The 18,370-nt window shown below is 42.7% G+C and overlaps 1 protein-coding gene across 1 annotated transcript; it reads right to left on the bottom strand.

The window, feature by feature from the left end:
• Positions 1 to 334: 334 nt before the first annotated feature.
• On the bottom strand, positions 335 to 16,876 carry LOC112573970 (neurensin-1-like). The gene is made up of 3 exons (XM_025254722.1): positions 16,534 to 16,876; positions 2,351 to 2,531; positions 335 to 2,054 (listed from the first exon to the last, which is right to left on the bottom strand). Exons 2-3 carry the CDS (start codon positions 2,475 to 2,477, stop codon positions 1,378 to 1,380), a joined length of 804 nt encoding a protein of 267 aa, XP_025110507.1. The 5' UTR covers positions 2,478 to 2,531; positions 16,534 to 16,876; the 3' UTR covers positions 335 to 1,377.
• Positions 16,877 to 18,370: the final 1,494 nt, after the last annotated feature.

Below are 18,370 nucleotides of genomic sequence, written 5' to 3'. Positions count from 1 at the left end.
GTGATTTTCAGACTGACCTTCCAGCACCTGCCTAGTGCCTTAGCTGGGAGTCCAAAGGTTGCTTTACTTACACTTCTAGAGAAGCTTTTCATTCACAGCTGTGGACAAGACATGAAGTTAGGCTTTGGGTCTCTGTCCATTTCTGCTTCTAAGGTAGTTTTACCTTTGGGTGCATATCTACATCCCTATGAAGTTGATAAAGAAGAAGCCCACAGTTAAGGGCAGCAGCTATGACAAGTCATCCTTTGTACTGTTGCTGTCACACACACACACACGTACGTGTTCATGGATGGAGGGGGGGAGAAGAGGAAGAAACAAACTTTGAAGAAAGATGTATATTTATGTGAATTTTATTTCAAGTTCACACAAGATTGTTAATGGCAAAATGTGATGTAAATAATGGTTGTTAATTATATGCTAAGATTTAGCAACGTATTTGAACCCTTCAGATTTTCTGATTAATGTTAGCTGGCCTTAGTACTGTATCAACAGAATTTATGAAAGGCCTGATTTGGGACATTTTGTATGAAACAATATTTTGAACCTTTAAAAAATTTTGTCTATTTAAAAATACTGATTTACCCCTTTTTGAACAATCGGTCATCAGATTGTATTTTTAATAAGAATTTCATTTGGCACTTAATTTTTTTTTTTTTAATTTTTTGCAAATCAGTATTTGTCATGATTGCTACACAAACGTTACGATTTTTTTTTTAAATGGATAAAATATGACTTATAGGGCAGTGTTTAATTTCTGTGCTTCCCCCCAAATTTTTCAGATTTGATTACATTGAATATTTGATTCCCTCTAAAAGTATGAGAGGATACTTAATTTCTGCCATTTTCCAGATTCCAGCCCTTGTCCTTCCTCATACATTAGCCTCTTGATATCTGCAAGAATTTGTTTTAAAAAGCCACTTAAAAAACAAGACATCCTTTTGTTATGCTGGTATTAATTGAAATAATCATAGCTATGAACATTGCAAATGTCAGAAAGATTCATCATACACAGTCGCTAGCGAAACTCTGGCAGTTCCTTCCTTGCTATGCCCTATTTCTACGGAACGTCAAGAAACGACTGTTGATAACGAACGACACTAAGCTGAGGCAGGCGACGTTTCCAGGAACATTACAGCCACCCGCAGCGCCAGCCTGACAATCTCAAGTTGTGAAACATCGATTACCAGTCCACTGTTTACTCAAGACAACAGTCATCCGAGAACGCTTTACTCATCGACCCGTGAGTAGCACGAGGCTGTGTTGTGGCGGTCTGCGACTGCAGGCGTTCGTACCGCGCTGCATTACAAGCAAACAACAAGCATGTGAAGAGACTGGCGATGGAGAGAGAGAGCCTAAGACCGTGTCTTCCGGCATGCATCAGTCCTTGTACGCCACGGCCCCTGTCGCTGATGGGGTGGAGGACTCGGGTAGCTTTCGGGCGGGCTGCACTCCCTTGACTTTGGAGGTGGCAGGGATGGTCATCTCGATGGGGCTGAGAGGGGCCTTCCCGCCGGCCTCGATGTCGTCGCCGCCGCCGGGTCGCAGCGGCACCTTCAGGACATCATCGGCGTCGTCTTCGCAGTAGTGGCTGAAGAAGCTGGGGAAGAGGAGCGACATGGCCAGCGTGATGCCGCCGATGCAGAAGAGAACGAGGCCGATGAGTTTGCACATGTCCAGGGTGGTGTTGTAGCTCTTGGCGCTGGTGTCAATGTACCACTCACCGGCCGGCTTATTCTCGCCTACGATCTCGGTCTTGGGAGGCACCAGATAGCCGACCAAGATCCCCACCACCCCGAACAGCAGCAGGTTGACGCCCACCCACATGAAGATCTTCCACCAGATGGGCGGACAGCGCCGGCGCCGTGGGTTCGGGTGCAGCAGGTACGCATCGTCGTCGTCTTCGTAGACCGACGGGTCCTTGTAGCTAGTGTGAGTGTCGTAGAACTGATGCAGGTACGACTTCACGCCGAAGTACATGGGACAACTCCGCTTCCGCTTGGTAGTAGAGCCCGCGCTCGTGTCAGCATGCTCGTCCCCCTGGTCCCTTGGCACATCTGAAACATGTCAAATGTTACCAGACAGTCCCACGTCTCTAGCCTTACGGTTCACCTTTGTTAGAAATTGTACTGAACTGCAGTGATCCATGTCTACAAGTAACAGTACCCAGTTACTGTCGTTTAGAAATTGTATATCTAGATGCATCACCCTTTGTATTCCTTCCATGTACCCTAGTCCACACTCCACCCCTACACAGTGCGAAATGGCCTTTAAGCAGAAACAGTTCTCTCAAAAACAATAAAAACCTTGGACTAAACAAAAAGAAACTAAAAACCTCAGGGTACCGCGTTACCTTTACTGCCTCGCTTGCTTGGAGGCAGGCTGTCACCCGGGGAATGATGCACCTCGTCTCCTGGTTTGGTCACACCGCCACCGACACTGTCTACAGACACCAGGCGGGTTCTCTCCTCCTTGGACATGACTGCCAGCAACGGCCGTGTAGTTTGGTCAGCTTAGATTACAGCTCTACACATCTGAAACACGTGTTGTATCATTCTACACATCTGAAACATGTGTCGTATCACAGTTCTACACATGGTGAAGGAGAAGTAGCTCAAAGAAAAGTAGCTTCAAACATGTGTGCTGCAGCATCAAACATTCATCCCGAAATAACAGCTGGCCGAAAGAGCCTGATAGGTGTGAACATTAGCTTTGTTGCAAGATATACATTAATAAATACCCACGCTGTCACCAAATAAATTTGGATTACACGAACAACCACTGGCAGAACCAGAGAAAAGTGCACAGGGACGTGCTTACTACCTTTAAATTTCACCGTGATGTGATTGCCTATTCATAAATACCAAAAACAAACATTTTATTACATTTTTTGCTGGTGGACACTTTGGATGTCAGGACAAGTAATTAAAACACTTTTGACAGTAGAGAGTCCCTGACACCTTGGATAAACTAGGGTGGTTCGCCTCGTAAAAGTTGGGAGTGCGTGGCTTCTATGTACTACTGTATGTACTACTATATGTACTACTATGTACTACCTCCTCCCGAAAGTCATTTCAGGAAGGTAAGAGGACACCTGACATACTTAAAGTCAAGGCAGGGTAAGGATGACGTGTTGCTCTTTTTTGGGCAGTGGTGGGGTGGGGTGGGATGGGTGAGGGTGGGGAACGGACCATTTTCTCCCTCATCAGTAAGCAGCGATGTGATGGAGAGCCTGGCGCTGCTTGTGCCAGCGACACGTGCTTTGCCATGGTAACGATAGCAATGAACGCTGAGCTGCAGAACGCCCACATACGATTACCATAGAAACCGTAGGACAGAGAACTTGCCTCCATTCCATCACCGATTCCGTGTCTGTAAATTTGGCTCTGGGGGAAGAGATAGGCGTGTTGACTGGAAAAGATGAGGCGGTGCGGAACCATGGTGTAACACAGTGGTGTGTGCAAGTGGTGTGTGTGTGTGTTTTCAGGATACCCGCGAAACACACGTGAAGTATACATGCACACGGAGGCAAGCTCCAGCATACCCACGGCTCTGGATTCCTGAATACAGATTTGTTTTAAATAAACGACCACTTTTTTTTTAAATCGCCGAAATCGCCGTGAGAGTGAGCCCCCGATTGGCACACATGCCTCACTATCCAACAGACACACTCAGAAAACTTTCTGTTAAGTAGGTAAGTAATAAATCCCAAACATGATGAAACTACCTCTATCTCTCGCCCTAACCCTAAACTAAACCTAATCCGAACCCTAAAGTGCTACTTCATCACACAGAGGAGAGAGGGACGTATGTGAACACTGTTCAGTATTGTGCTAATGATCATGCCAAACAAATAACATCTAATACTATTTTAAATCACGCAGAGCCATTAACTCATGCATACTACTGACAACACTAAGAACCTGTAATATCTAATGTTATTTAAAACTACGCACAACGTGTAATATCTAATTTATTTAAAACCGTACATTTAATGAAAAAATGTGTTAGATGCAGAAAGGTTACGTTTGAAAGGACACTATTCTATACAGAAAGGACAGGTTTGACTTCCTCGAACCTCCAGCCCTAGGGCTGCCCTCAACTGACATCTCACTTTGTCACCCCGAGCCGGTCAATGATGTCAGTGGGGTGAGCAATGGGCTGTCCGTTGTCTCTGCCAGTTTAGAATCAGGCAGAGAGACATTGAGTGTTGAGGAAAGCCAGTCAGCCAGAATGAGTGTAGCCAGCAATACTCGCACATCACAAACCCAGAGACTGGAGTGGCCAGCAGGTTAGAGACTGGGGTGGCCATCAGAAACCTGCTGCAGTCAAAACTACAGCAGCGGGCATCCTCTGGTACAGCATCATTCGTCATCTCCACTCTCAGTCTGTGAGCGAGAATAGGGGTGGGGTGAGGGGTGGCAGGACGGTTAGTGTAGGAAGACTAAAATAAAACATCAATGAAAATCTCTATTCTTTCAAAGGTAATCTCGCGAAGTTTAATAAAAAAAAATGTTACAAACTATGGCACCATCATTCGTAGACGAACCATTCTATCTGCAATTGGCAGCAGGTGGTCAGGCTGTTGAGAAACAAGTCCCGAGTGTGGACTAGAATTAAAAGGAAGACCAGCAGAAAAAGCAAGGACGAAATCAATGGCCCTATAACTGTGATAAACGCCGCCAACGGCTCAATGGCGGGCACGTAACGGAAACTTCACTTCGCCATCACTCGCCATCACCTCGCCTGGCGGGCGCTCGCCGCGGTCTTTACTGTCGACATTCATCTCCCCACTCGCGGAGGAAGCAGAGAGTCTGGAGTATTAGCAAAACTTTAGTGGATTCTGATCGGGCGCAATCTCCCGCTGGGAGGGCTGTTTTCTTCTGGCAGGGGGGAAAAAATCGAATGCAAAGCGTACGGCACTGACACAAACAGGTGCCTCGTGTCATGCACAGGACACTGAACTGACACAGCAGATACATAATGCATAGGACACTGAACTGACACGACAGTCAAGTCATGTGACACAGCATAAAGCTTTGAAACAATTATGACATAACCACAGCACAATGAACCGATACAATGGACTTGATGGTAGATGTGAAAAACATATATTTTACACAAATATGAAAATTTTCACAAGATTTCTGGCACATGCAGAGAAAGAATAGCGTGCCCGAGACGAGATCTGAACCCAGGACAGCCGCACTCACTGTATTGGTGACAGGCGCTAACCGTTGCGAAGTGATCAATGTTCGGCATAAGCAAACATAACGACTGACCGTCATGTGACACCTAACCATTCTTCTAATACAGATGATATTACATCACACTCGCGATGTAACATTCGATTTTGTGTTCTTGTGCCCAATGGCCACACGAGGACAGAACCTGTACATCTGTCAAGTCGCTACGAGGGCCACCAGCCTCGTTCTCGACTGAACTGCCAAAAGACCCGAGGGTTGAGATGACGAGCATGAAAGGGGCGATTCAGCATTTTTGGTAGAATTGTTCTTAGTTATTTGATAAAATGTATCTTGTTATTTAAGATTATTGGCCTTCCAATCACGATTTTCTTTTATTTATTATGCTAATTATTTTAATCGGATTTTATTAGTGATCAGCTGCTCATTTGTCTCGTTTTCAGTCTTGTTACATTCGACTGTGGACAAAAAAGCGAACATTGATCATTATAGGTCATGATCGAGTGGCTGGATGTCTGTGACTGTCTGATCGAATCAATATAAATATATCCCAGTCCTTGAACACCAGTAACTTGAATAAAGAAGTTAATAGAAACATAAACAGCTAAACTGCAACAAGTGATAAATCGTCGACAAAGGCGTACAGGGCGTGGAATTGGATATAGTCGACAGATGTTTATGTATGTACCCACACATTTATCATATGTATCAACAGTATAGTTGGTCATATTACCCCAAGTTTTGTGATACTGTCCACACATTTCATTGCCATGTTCTTGTCTAGGTGAGGATGCCAGGCGTTTGTTCTGTTCTCACGTGGATCATTTCAATTTATTTGCTGCGAATTTTCGCGATGTAAACGTTTTCTTTCAGTTTTCATCCAGTTTTATTTCATTGGTCTGTTGACCCTGTTTATAATCAGGAATTACAACTGTTAGAATCATAGAATGAAAAATCTCCTCGTCCTTTCACAAAATAGGTCACAAAGTGACCTCGTGAACTTTGCACTCACGCTCAATCGTTTTGTTTCCGGAGAAAAGCAATCATGTGATCTCGTGTACTGCGCACTATTTTCCCCTTGACATCGTTTTGGTCGATCTGGTCGTCTGTTTGTGGGCGGCCGTGTGACGCACGAGTCATCAAGCGGGTCTGGAACTCCATCGTGATAAGCATCATGGCAGCTGAGAGAGGAACGACAGGTATCTTCGATCCCATCGATTAACATCAAAGTAAACACGTGCTGTGACTGATCGATTCCATGTGTACTGTCACAGACAGAAGCTTTATTTCACCTGACCTTATAGCTTCTTATAGAAATAACAGCAGACAATAACAGTGGGCATCGTTAATTGTAGCAATTGTTGAAACAGTCATAACATCATGACAACAACCCAGCGTGCATGGGCTTTGGGTGTTTGAACGGCCCCTATAGGGAAGTGAGACTTTGGGATGGGAAGCGTGTAATTCGATCCTAAACGGACGCGTCCATCGCGCTTTTTTTCTTCAGCCGCTCTCGATTTGGTAGCCACGTGATCGTGTCGCATCCTTCCACCCGCTGGCACCCTCCCCCCTCTTTCGCCATCGCCGCGTGTAGGGTTAATCAGAGGTCACATCGTCCGGTTCAGCTTTGACCGGCGCGCAGACATTTTGAACTGTACGTCCATCTTCAAGTGAAACACCGCCGATTTCTGAAGTAAGTCTTAATAAAGTTAAGTGAAAGATGCCATTAAAACAACTATACTTTATAACAGTGGATAGTCATGAATAATTTATGATCATATATAAGTATTGTAGTGCTTTTTGTGAAATGTTTCACGTGTTGTACCCGGCAGGTCTCACACATACTACATCCACTGGCAACTCGCTTTTACATGACGCTGTCTTCTATATGTGCTGTAAATAATTTAAATGGTTTAACCATATCCTTCTTGTTGTAAATAATCAAATTGCTTAATCGTATCTCTTGCCTACTAATTGCACGTATTTACTAATTACAGAAACGAAATGTTGAGCGCGAATACGATTGGCAGAAGCAAGAGGACAGTGCATGATGGGTTCAAATCAACTAGTCAAGAGGTAAAGTACACACACACAATCTCTCGTATCATTGATGATTAACTTCGAAGTTGAAATCTATGACATGAACTCATTGAGTCATGCTTGAAATTCGTCGTCTGCTTTCTCAATAACAGCGGTGCGGCGATTACCAAACGTTTGTGTCCGTCTTGGTGCATTCTAGGGGAAAGCAACAAGACAATCACATTGCTTTCTGAACAACTAAAATTTTGGAAAATTAATGCAAAGCAAAAGAAAGAATTTTATTTTTGTACTTATACACTTTGAAATTAAAACAAAATGTATTAAATCCAATGCTATGCAATGAACTTTGTCAAAGTCTGTCATTTTTCTAACACTCACTTATCTGATCACATATATTTTCTTTGTCTTTAAAATGCTGCATGCCATTTTTTCAGTTTATTTTACATGATTTACAAAAAGAACTAATTATAACAATCTTTAATTGCAGATCACACTGACTAGGTCTGGCTCAGTGAATTTTACCAGTAAGTTTATTTTGTCTCCCTCTATGATTTCATCAGGATCACTATACAAGCACAGGTTTTGTGTTTTTAGTGGTCTACATGCACATCCTTATTATATCCATCTAAACATTTTCTGTTAATTAAAAAAATTGTCAATAGACTTGCATCCATAGTTTTGTTTTGTCATTACTTTTAAGACTAAAAGTAATATTTTGATTTCAAATACATTTTTGAACAGAGTTCTCAGCAAAGTTGATGAGCAGAGCAAAACACTACAGAATGTAGTTCACAAACTGAATCAGGTCACCCTGCTTCTTCAAAATATGGGGAAAGAGGAGCTGATGAAGAAAGGAATTAGAACAAAAGTGGTATGTCATTTAAGTATCATGTGTTAGTACTAGACAACATTTTAAATGTTACCTTTAGCTTTAGCTAATATATCAGTTAATATGTATGTTATGCTTTACAGTCTTGATAAACCATTTAACAAACAGGCAGGCATAGCATCGGCTTACAGGTTAACTCTCCTGACAAGAATGTGTGGTCAGTGTAATATTTGCATTAAAAATAATACACATTTTATGAAGTACAAAATAATGTAGTATTTTATATGCATAGATTTTATTTATAAAATAATTCTGTCACTTGCTTTTCATGGTGTCAAAATGAGCAGTCTGTGTGTCTATTAACTATGACCACTAAAATTGTTCTACTTTCATAAAGAACAGCTTTGATTAAACTCTTAATTAACTTGGTGATTTGAGTCACTTAATGCCATTATTTTCTCTGAAGTCCCACTAGGGTTTATTTAAGAGACTGGGTCTGGTTTGTAGCTATATTCATCATGCAACCATTGATCCCTCATCAGTGGAGTAGGGTTCAGCATTATATCTTAAACATATCCAATCCAGTGAATTAATTTATTTCGCATTTGTATTGTAGTATTTTACATGGTGGAAACAACTAAAGATTTTTTTTAACAGGTTCAGCACCTCTCGTGCACGGAGAATTTTAAAACGGCTGCTATCTTCAGAGTTGGCTCAGTGGAACCAAAGGGGAAAAAGTTTCCAGTCACTTCAGCTGAGAAGTATATTAATTGGTGTGTAGTTTTTGTTTGGTTTTGATTTCTTTGAGGTGTACGTCAATATGAACTTAAAAGGACAAGTTTCCGAACAATTTAAAAAAAATAGTGAATCTAAGTATTATTTTCTCTACATTTACAAATTTATTATTGTGTACAATAGCATTTAAGTCTACCTTACAATTTCTATTTGTGCACAGCTGCAGTCCAAGAGACATGGATTGAGGAATGATTCGAAGGGTGATGCCATCTAATGGTGAGTGGAATTACAAAATGAGTTTGTCAAGTTAAAATTATTAATGTGAGCATTGTTTTCTTCTTCGTGGATTTATTCAGTAGGCCTATTTACTTTACTTTTTGTACTAAAGATTAATTGGTTACTTTCAGATATTATCCAAAACTTCTTATACACACAAATGGCCATCAAGACATTACCGTTTAAAATCTTTTTATTCCACTCTTGTTCAAGTTCTTGTAATCTCACTAGTAATTAGTAGATTTATGAAAGCTTTAACTCTTTCTTTACACAAGGCTAAAGGCGGTCAAACCCCCCTGTACGCATGAATTTAACCTTTTCAAAAAATTATTAAAAAATAACTAAACAAGATAGAACAGAAATTTAAATTGATTATGACAGATCAAAATGTGTAGAAGTGGAACAATTTTACCGTAATCTTGCACGTGAACTCACTTTTATGATAATCCAACCAAAATTAGGTATATTATGTGAAGTTTGGAAATTTTTTTTTTTTTTTTTACACATTTCAAACAAAAAATTCGGGAGCAGATGAAAACCATTTTTACACCATTCGTGGTCAAATTCTCCTTCATCTGAAGCAGGAATATCCTCTGGGATGTTCTTTCTTTTGTTATTCGACGTTTCAGATGCATGATTTTCGCAATGTGTACCATCGAAAAGGACAGGTAGTGTAGAATATCGGCGAGACTTTCGTTCAAACGTACGTCCTTCGTCATGTAAGGGAGATAATTGTGTTCATAAAGGCCTAAACTATCTTATTTATTAATTTTTTCTTTTAAACCACGAGCTGTAAAGGCCTAAAAAAATTACAACAATGCATAAGCCCAATGTAAATACTGCGTAACAAGTGAGCAGGGCAAAATCGGCCACCCGTGTTGAGTGCATAAAGGAAGAGTTAAGCTTTCATCTATGTGAGAGGTTAGTTCTACTTACATAGCAAAAATCAAAATATGTAAATGCATTGTAACTTTTTTCTTTTCTTCTACAGGGATTCCACCACTCATGGATCGATTTTTGGTGTCATATTTTTCTATCTTTTATGTAAATTGTTTGACTTTATGTTATAAATAATTATTTCAAAAATAACTTTCATGGGGTAAAAATTATTGACTGCAATTTTTATGTAAATAATTGGATGAATGCTTATGTTCAAAAACAATTTTAATGCTTTAAATAATGTAAACTGTTAAATAGTTTTTTGGTGTAAATAATAAAATTGTTTAATGATATCTCTTGCCTACTATTTATGCGTTGTGAGGAAACGAGATTTTGAAAAGCTGTTGAATGTTTTCTTCATGGTGTGCAAGCCTGTGTACCAGTGTAAGTAAAAGTGAGAAAGGGTGAGGAATGCAGCAAGAGGGAGTGGGAGTTGGGAGTTTGATGGGAAAACACGACTTCTCATGGGCGATCGGTGGGTATGCAATGGTTTTTTGGTGGGAAGGTGGGTGGGTCTTTCGTGGGAAAACATGGCAACCCGTGGGAATTCCCTACGAGGTCCCCTTAGGGTCCCGCTTCCAAAACCCGAGAGGGACCCAACTTTCTTCCCGAAGAGGTCCCATGAGGGACCCAAGAGTTCTTGCAGGCTGGGAAGCAACAGTTACAACAGCATGAGCATCATATCTTAAGAAACTGTTTAAGGTAGGTAGTTATGAATGAGTGGGACTATTAATTTCTCCCCCCCCCCTCTCTCTCTCACCCAACTGTTATTTTGTCAATTCACCCGGTAATGATTTCGAAGGATGATTTCGAGCCTTACCTACACTGCTCCTACCCGAGGTTGTGATATGACCAAAACATCTCTCGCATCGCCGAGGGTGGCACACCAGCCGCAAGTTTTCGAATGTCACGAGTCGTTCCGCCTGTAATGTCAGATGTCTGTAGGGAGAAACCTACCCGGGGATGGAAGCTGCGTCTGCTGGGAAATGTGAGCCTGAGCCTGCAAACCCCTGGACTGAGTCACGTGCAGAGGTGGGTGGGTGTGGGTGGGTGGGTGAGTAGAAAGGGCTTCCAAGAACACGATCGGCACGAAAATAATTAGTATGATTTTTTTTTTTTACAGGAGATATGAGATACAGCTGACCTACAAGAGACGGCGAGGGAAGACACAGACCTTAGCTGATCAATGTCATTGCAACTGAATTTTTTTTTTAATCAAGCATAAACAAAAACCACAGAATGTTACAGGATAGTAAATCATTGTTACGATAGTAAATTATTCTCGCCTTGATTGCTTTTTGTTGTTGACCTGGTGATGATAAGGACACTGGTGAGAAGGATACAAATTGTTCTTGATAATATTGACCACATCAACACGTCTGCATGAACTGAAGGATGGTAACGAAATACCGAGGTAACGAAACGATTCTTTAAAGCATGGTGGCTGAAGGATGATAGTGAAACACAAGGAAGGTGATGTAAACCATGTAAACCATGTAAACCAGGCAGGGTTCCCAGGTCCTTGCAAGGTCCTTTTAAGTCCTTTTATATTGAATTTTCGCCGAAAGGCCTTTTAAGTCCTTTTATTTGCCATGCGGTCCTTTCAAATTCTCACACAGGTCCTTACATTTTCTCTGTGACCCTTTTAAGTCCTTTTATCAATAAAATATTACCACAAATTTATTTCCGGATTCGACTTTGGCGCAAAATACCGACGATTTTTCGCCGCATGTTTGGTCTACACATCTGTACAATACTAGTTGCCCTTCCGTATTCGCAAAAAACACTATTTTTTCAAAAGGTCTTTAGAAACTTACTCTTTCTTGAACCTTGATCTTCTAGTACTACTGTGCATAGCTCTATTCTCTCTCTTTCCCGTTAGAGTGTGTGTGCGAGAGAGAGACACGTGAACTGACTTTTGTATTACACCAAAGAATGGCTTTCAGGTTTTGCAATTATTATTACTTAGATTTCTAGAAAACTTGGAACATTAACGTGTATGTTATCAGCGTGCTAAGGACACTTTTAAGTTATCTAATCTAAATATGGCAGACAGGCATCAAAATTAACTGTTTGATTATTTATTACTAGAAATACATGTATTTGAGAACATAGAGAAGACCACAGATTCATAAATAATACATCTTTCCGACCACACAAGAGAAAAACTTAAGCATTGATGACTGTCACTTAGGTCCTTACGAATGCATGAAAGGTCCTTTTAAGGTCCTTTTTTGGCACCATCCCTGATCCCTGGGAACCCTGCCAGGGCAGCAACAAAGTAAAGAGCTGGGTACAAGATAAGTACATTTTTACACACAAGAAGTTCTAATTCTCTCTTTTGAACAATGATCTTTCAACTTCTAGTTGGGAGAACTGTTGCTAGGCAATGAATAGTTACAAAAAACTTACAGATTTCCTAAAATATACTAATAATATTTTAAATAATTTATTAGTTATTAATTTATCAATTAAACTGATTTCGGAGACTGTGCCTGACTTGACAAGATTAAAGCAGTGATGGCCGTCTCTAGGGGCATTCACGGAAAGTATTGCACTTCTGTAAACATCATACTATTGAACAACAATAACAGCCATATTACTATCTTTCTTGTACACTGGTCAAAATATAAATGTTTGAAGGCATCGTTCTCGTGTGCAGCACCAAATTAACGCATCCTGCAATGAATTCAATGCTATTCCTGCAAACTGATCTTAAACTTTCAGCAGAAATGAATACAATCTTTTGAAAACTAAACTTTCAAACGGTTTAGGCCAAATATTTAAAAATTCCAGGTTGTTGACCAAACACTCAGGAGTCCGATGCATCGTCTGAAAGAACTGTCTCAGATAAATACTCTTGGGTTTGAAAGGGTCTAAGCAGCGGTTAACTCCCCTCGACACTGACTGGTTACTTCCCCTTGAACCGCAAGAATCCTCCAAATAACGAGGAAATGTAATTCCAAGTCCACAGATCCTCCATCTCGTGCAAAGACAGGAAAAAAATAATGTAATGAGGATAATCCATCTGGCTGTCTGGAACAACGGGAGAAATACTGGCTGTCAGAAGATATTGTGAGGGGAACGCATGGTGTGTGTGCGTGCGTGCGTGTGTGTGTGGGGGAGAGGGTGAGAAAATGGATGCATAAATACATTTTCTTTGTCCTTGCAATTCCTGCGTATTAACGGAAACATTTGTGTAAGCCACGGTTGCTTCAAATAGATGTTTTGAAACTGATGCATACAAAATGCATCGTTAAATAATTATGTTGTGTGAGTCACATGACACACCAGTCTGTATTCTTAGTTATTGTGTGATCTCCGTGATTCCAGTCGTGGGACATTTCTGCAAGCTGCTATTCACTTGGGCATTGAGTGAGTGCAGGGTTTGAAGAACCATGGGAGGCAGGCAGCATTGGTCAGTAGGGAAGGAAGCATCTAAAGACAGACATCGACAGTTCCTCCTCCTTCGACGACGATGACTACAATTATTAACTTGTTTCTTCCAGTCTCTCATCTCCTTTGATAAATCTGTCTCACACTTACCAATTCCAGACTTATACATACTCTTACAACAGACATCAGTCTGTACACACTTAGCCAGTATTTAGGGATTCATTAATACCCAGTTGTGAATAATCCTCGACAAGGGCCGAGAGTTGAATAGTTAGACCTGTCCAAACCGTTCTTGCAATAAAGCCAGTTGTAAAACAGACCTGGCCACTCATCTCACCGCTGTTGTTTTTTGTCATTGCATTTGGTTATTCAGCCATGGTATTGTCTGTCTCTAGCATGGGATAACTCAGCCCTGGGGTTAGCTTCCTAGTCTCTTGCTGTGGACTTGTCGCCATAATAGCTGGCAGCCTGCAGGAGAGCCCCCCCCCCCCCAGGAACTGCCGAGCTCTTGCAGACATTGATCCCGGGGCACTCATCCCATAATATTTAATCATTGCAAAGGCGCCACGCGAGGGACTGCCACTTCAATCGTTCATTCACTTTTAATGGTTAATCAGGTTGCACTGTTCGCCTGACATTTGGACTGGCATCGCAGTGTCTGTCGGGACTCTCGTGGCATCAGACAGACAGGACCTGCAGGGGAACCGTGCATCAGACATGATTATTTACCACAGACGCTGCCACCACCACTACCACCACCACTGGTATTAACCAGAGAGGTAGTAGGTCTTTTAGAACCACCACCACCAACACCACCACCACCTACTTTCTCGGTATTTACTTTCCTCACTCTGTCCCTGATACCCTTGGCTTTACCTCCCTCAGCCAGTCTTTGGTCGCAGGCTCCCCGTTGTCCCTGCTGCCAGGGAAGGAGCTTGCTTCCCTCACTCAGTCCCTGGAAAGAAGGGTCTTGACCTCGTCTTGCGAAGTGAAGATGAATGAGCGCTGGAGGACAAGCACTGTAGGCTCTATTGCATGACCATGTGACATTGATTGAATCGTTTGGGACAGCCTCGTTCTTTTACGGAGGTCAGGGAACAGATCTCTTAAAACATCACATCGTCATTATCCTGCTCCATGTTCTGCATCTCGGGATGCTCAGTGTTGTCCAGGTCATGCCCAACCAGGCAACACTTGAAAGATCATCCGAAATCTTCGTAATAATAATAATTCTAGAATAATTTCATGAACCATCTTTAGCCTGCCTGTCCTTTACTTGTGTTTATATGTAAAATGACCATCGCAGACAGTCCCACAGGTACAGACGATATTGAAAACACTTGGACACAAGCCAGTGCTGTATTTCTGCTTTGCCAGCAAAGCTCTCCGAGGCCTTGACCTCTCTAAACACATGTCTAACTGGGTCGTCAGCAGCAAAACATATTTTCATTTATTTCCGAAAACTATTTACAAGCACTGATACATAGTCTAAGAGCACATACACCAGTTGTAGCGGCTCTAACCACACGAACACACAGGTTTGCCTATCATTGCAGGAGATGGACATTCTGTCTCATGTCTGTGACTGCGGTCTGGCGGCGTCTCAGTTGCAGCAGCAAAACAGATCGATCCTGCGCCTGCATCCAAAGGCGGGAAGCAGAATCCTTTTCAGGAAATCCAACTGATTTATGGATTTGTGCATTCTATGGGCTGCGGAAAATGTCCTTAATGCTTCATACACATTAATCAGTTGAGCCATGGTCTGTCATTAGCTGTCGGCCTCACCATGTATTCGCTACCATCTAATAACAGCGGTAATGTGAGAAATGAGAGGGGAAAATATATACATATGAATGTGTGGGTGTGATAGGTAATAAATATTTACATCTTTTACAGCCTCTGAATACTTGTTTATACACAATGTTACTCTCATTCCCCATCCCTTTGTAACGGGCGGATTATCTATTCAGTAAAGGATTCCATTCAGGATAAGGGATTCAGCTGAGGTCTCTTGCAAAGTTTTTGCATAATTAAAACAGGGTTTTAATCGTAGAATCGACAAACAACAGCTTTTCGTGCTGTTGAAATGCAAGTTTGTGAAAGAATTGCGGCTGTACCTAGAATGAAGACAGTGTGTCGTATTATGTATGGTAATTTATGGTGTTGTGTAGGAAGGCATCAACTGGTATGAATTCGTGGTTTGGTAAGGAAGGTACAGTATGGTATGAAGTAAGTTTGATCAGCACTGACCTTGTACTGTTCTGTTCACTGATCCGCACACCCACCTGCTGCCAGTGTGGACAACACTTTATTCGTTAGTTGTATCACGTGACTTGCTGGCGCAACCTCAACGCACCTGATGTGTGTCAGAGGTCAGAAAGGTGATGACAGTCATGGTGCTGCCCAAGTATGATTGAAATCTTGACATTGACCTCATGTGTTTCTGTCAGTAAGGATTACTACTATCTACACTGACCACAGTTAGAATTATACAGTTTATACTGACCACACTTTGCTGTCAGGTGATCACCTTGGTTACACCGAAGACATCTGGTCTCGCACCACCAGAAGCAAGCAGTTCTAACTGCCCTGTCCATCAAATGTACCTTACATACACACCATCACATTTGTGTTTGGCGAGTACATGTGAGACATTCCCTCATGTAAACAACCCACGTTTGAATGCTTATCTCAGAAAGGATTTAGGAGGTGCTGTTTCTCAGGTGTAAACAAGGCATGGCGGAGCGAGAAGGTGACAACTCCTACAGTTATCATAGACTTTAAGGTTAGGTGAGCCAGGAATTCTCAGTAACAATAAGTAGCAGATTATTTATTTATTATTTATTATCAAGTCCACAACAGGGAGGCGTGCAGACCAGTGACCACATGCTCAGTGCTAGTCACCCATACTTCCTCCCATACCCTACAGTCAATATTGTTCTTATGCCTTCATACCATTTCATGTCTATTTTCCTACCATGCTCGATCAGCCATGTACTCACAGAGTGACAAGGCTGAGGCTGGAACAATGAACAGGAGAAAGTAAACAAAATAACAGGGGCAGCAATCTCAGGAGCAGTTTCCAGTCTCAACAAGCGAGTGACATAACGGCCTTACCTTCAGTGGCTGGCACCCCTCGGTCGCCGCTGCCACGGTGTGTCATGGTGCTGGTGTCCGGTGCGAGTGATGGCAGACCTGCGTGGGCAGCTGGGAGGCCGCCTGGCGATGCTTGCTGCTGACTACCGGACTTCAGCTCACCAAGTCACAGCTGGGTGGTGGGCCCTGATTTCCGCTGACCTACTTGTGAGGGCGCTAGCTCGTTAGTGACGCAACGCTGTGATTGAGAGCCAGAGCTTGTGCGTGGGCGGGATGAGGGCGAGCAGGAACACAGAAGGATGCTGAGCACTAAGCATCGACGACGGCTCGACAATAGGGCTGGCTTCTTGCGTGTGACAGGCAGGCGCGTGGGGCTGGAATCACAGGCTGATATCGATCTCCACCTCGCTGCTAACATCTTCTGGCTCGCAGCCGGCCCCCGTCTCTCTCTCTCTCACCCCCTCTCTCTCCCACCCCATCTCTCTCGCCCATCCCCCTCTCTCTCACCCCCTCTCTCCAATCCCCTCTCTCTCCCACCCCCTCTCTCCCATCCCCTATCTCCCATCCTCTCTCTCTCTCCCACCCCATCTCTCTCCCACCCTCCCTTTCTCTCTCTCAGCTTGCCTATTCCATACACAAAGCTCTCGAAAAAACGAATAGTTACTGGGTACGTGTACGTGTATATTTTGATGACTTATTTTGGTCTAGATGCTGCACCTTCACTTGGTACTGCATATTTGCATACTAGCATACTGCCCTTTTGATCTTACTCCACATTGAAATCTTGTTTCTGGATGTGTGCATTGTTTCTGAATATGTGCATGGAAGAACTAAAATAAGGGGTGAGTAGCCGAGAGAAAGAAAACTGAGAGACGAGACAACCTGATTGTGCGAAACAGCATTGTGGGTTGATGTCACATAAAATCTCTGTTTTTTGATATAGATGCCGGATAATGAGATATCCTGTCAGACCAGGAGAATGTTACCAGTAACAACCTTCTAGCGCAACAACATCCAATCAGCCCGGCAGATAACCCCGCAGCAACGCGAATCTATAATCTCCCCTTGCACGGACACAAACCTCGACTGCCGACGCTGGTGGCCGAGTGTCTGGCTAGTGGCACGGCTTAACTGTCGGGTACTTAGCTCTACCCATCCTCGGGTGCCTGGTGGGTGGCACCACTCAATCAATGGAGTATCTACTCCCATGGCCATACTTTATACAGCGAAGGGGGAACCCTTTCGTGTCTGGTAAGTGCATTAGAAACGGATGTGATCTTCCTGTTACACATTTTTATCTTCTTCTGTGGGTTCACTGGTTTTTTAGTTTTCCCCAAGTATGTACACTGCACCACACACAAAAGAACATATTGCAAAAGTATGTACCATCAGCGCACATTCGTGAAGTGCTCCTTAGTCATCACTCATTCGTTCTCATTCGCCTTGATGCGGTCTGTTACAGCCGTCTGGTGCTAAACTTTGAATGGACCTCAGAATCCTCCCTCAGCGGCCATGTTTCTTCAGCAGCTCGACAAGCTGTCTGCAACTACCTGGAGCATCACGAAGTACAGCTACAGAGAGCTTTTTATAGATCAAACAGCTATGACTAAAGCTACTGGCTACACAACACTACAGTGCTGCCGACTACCGGGAAGCAAATGTTCCTTAACCATAACCATTCGAAAGGAAGTCATGAGAAGGAGCAGGATAAGTGAAAAGCGGAGAGTAAACGAGAAGCTCTCTCATTTAATATTAAAAACATTGTAGAAGAAGGACTAGAGAGTGTCATCGTCTGTCACCTCCTCCCTCGAGCATCGCTCTGTATGCCAGACGATCAGACGCTGGCCATCAGAAGCGA

The sequence above is a fragment of the Pomacea canaliculata genome, linkage group LG10 (genome assembly GCF_003073045.1).
Source record: "Pomacea canaliculata isolate SZHN2017 linkage group LG10, ASM307304v1, whole genome shotgun sequence".
In the NCBI taxonomy this organism is placed as follows: domain Eukaryota; kingdom Metazoa; phylum Mollusca; class Gastropoda; order Architaenioglossa; family Ampullariidae; genus Pomacea; species Pomacea canaliculata.
This window is presented reverse-complemented; position numbering and strand designations above follow the sequence as displayed.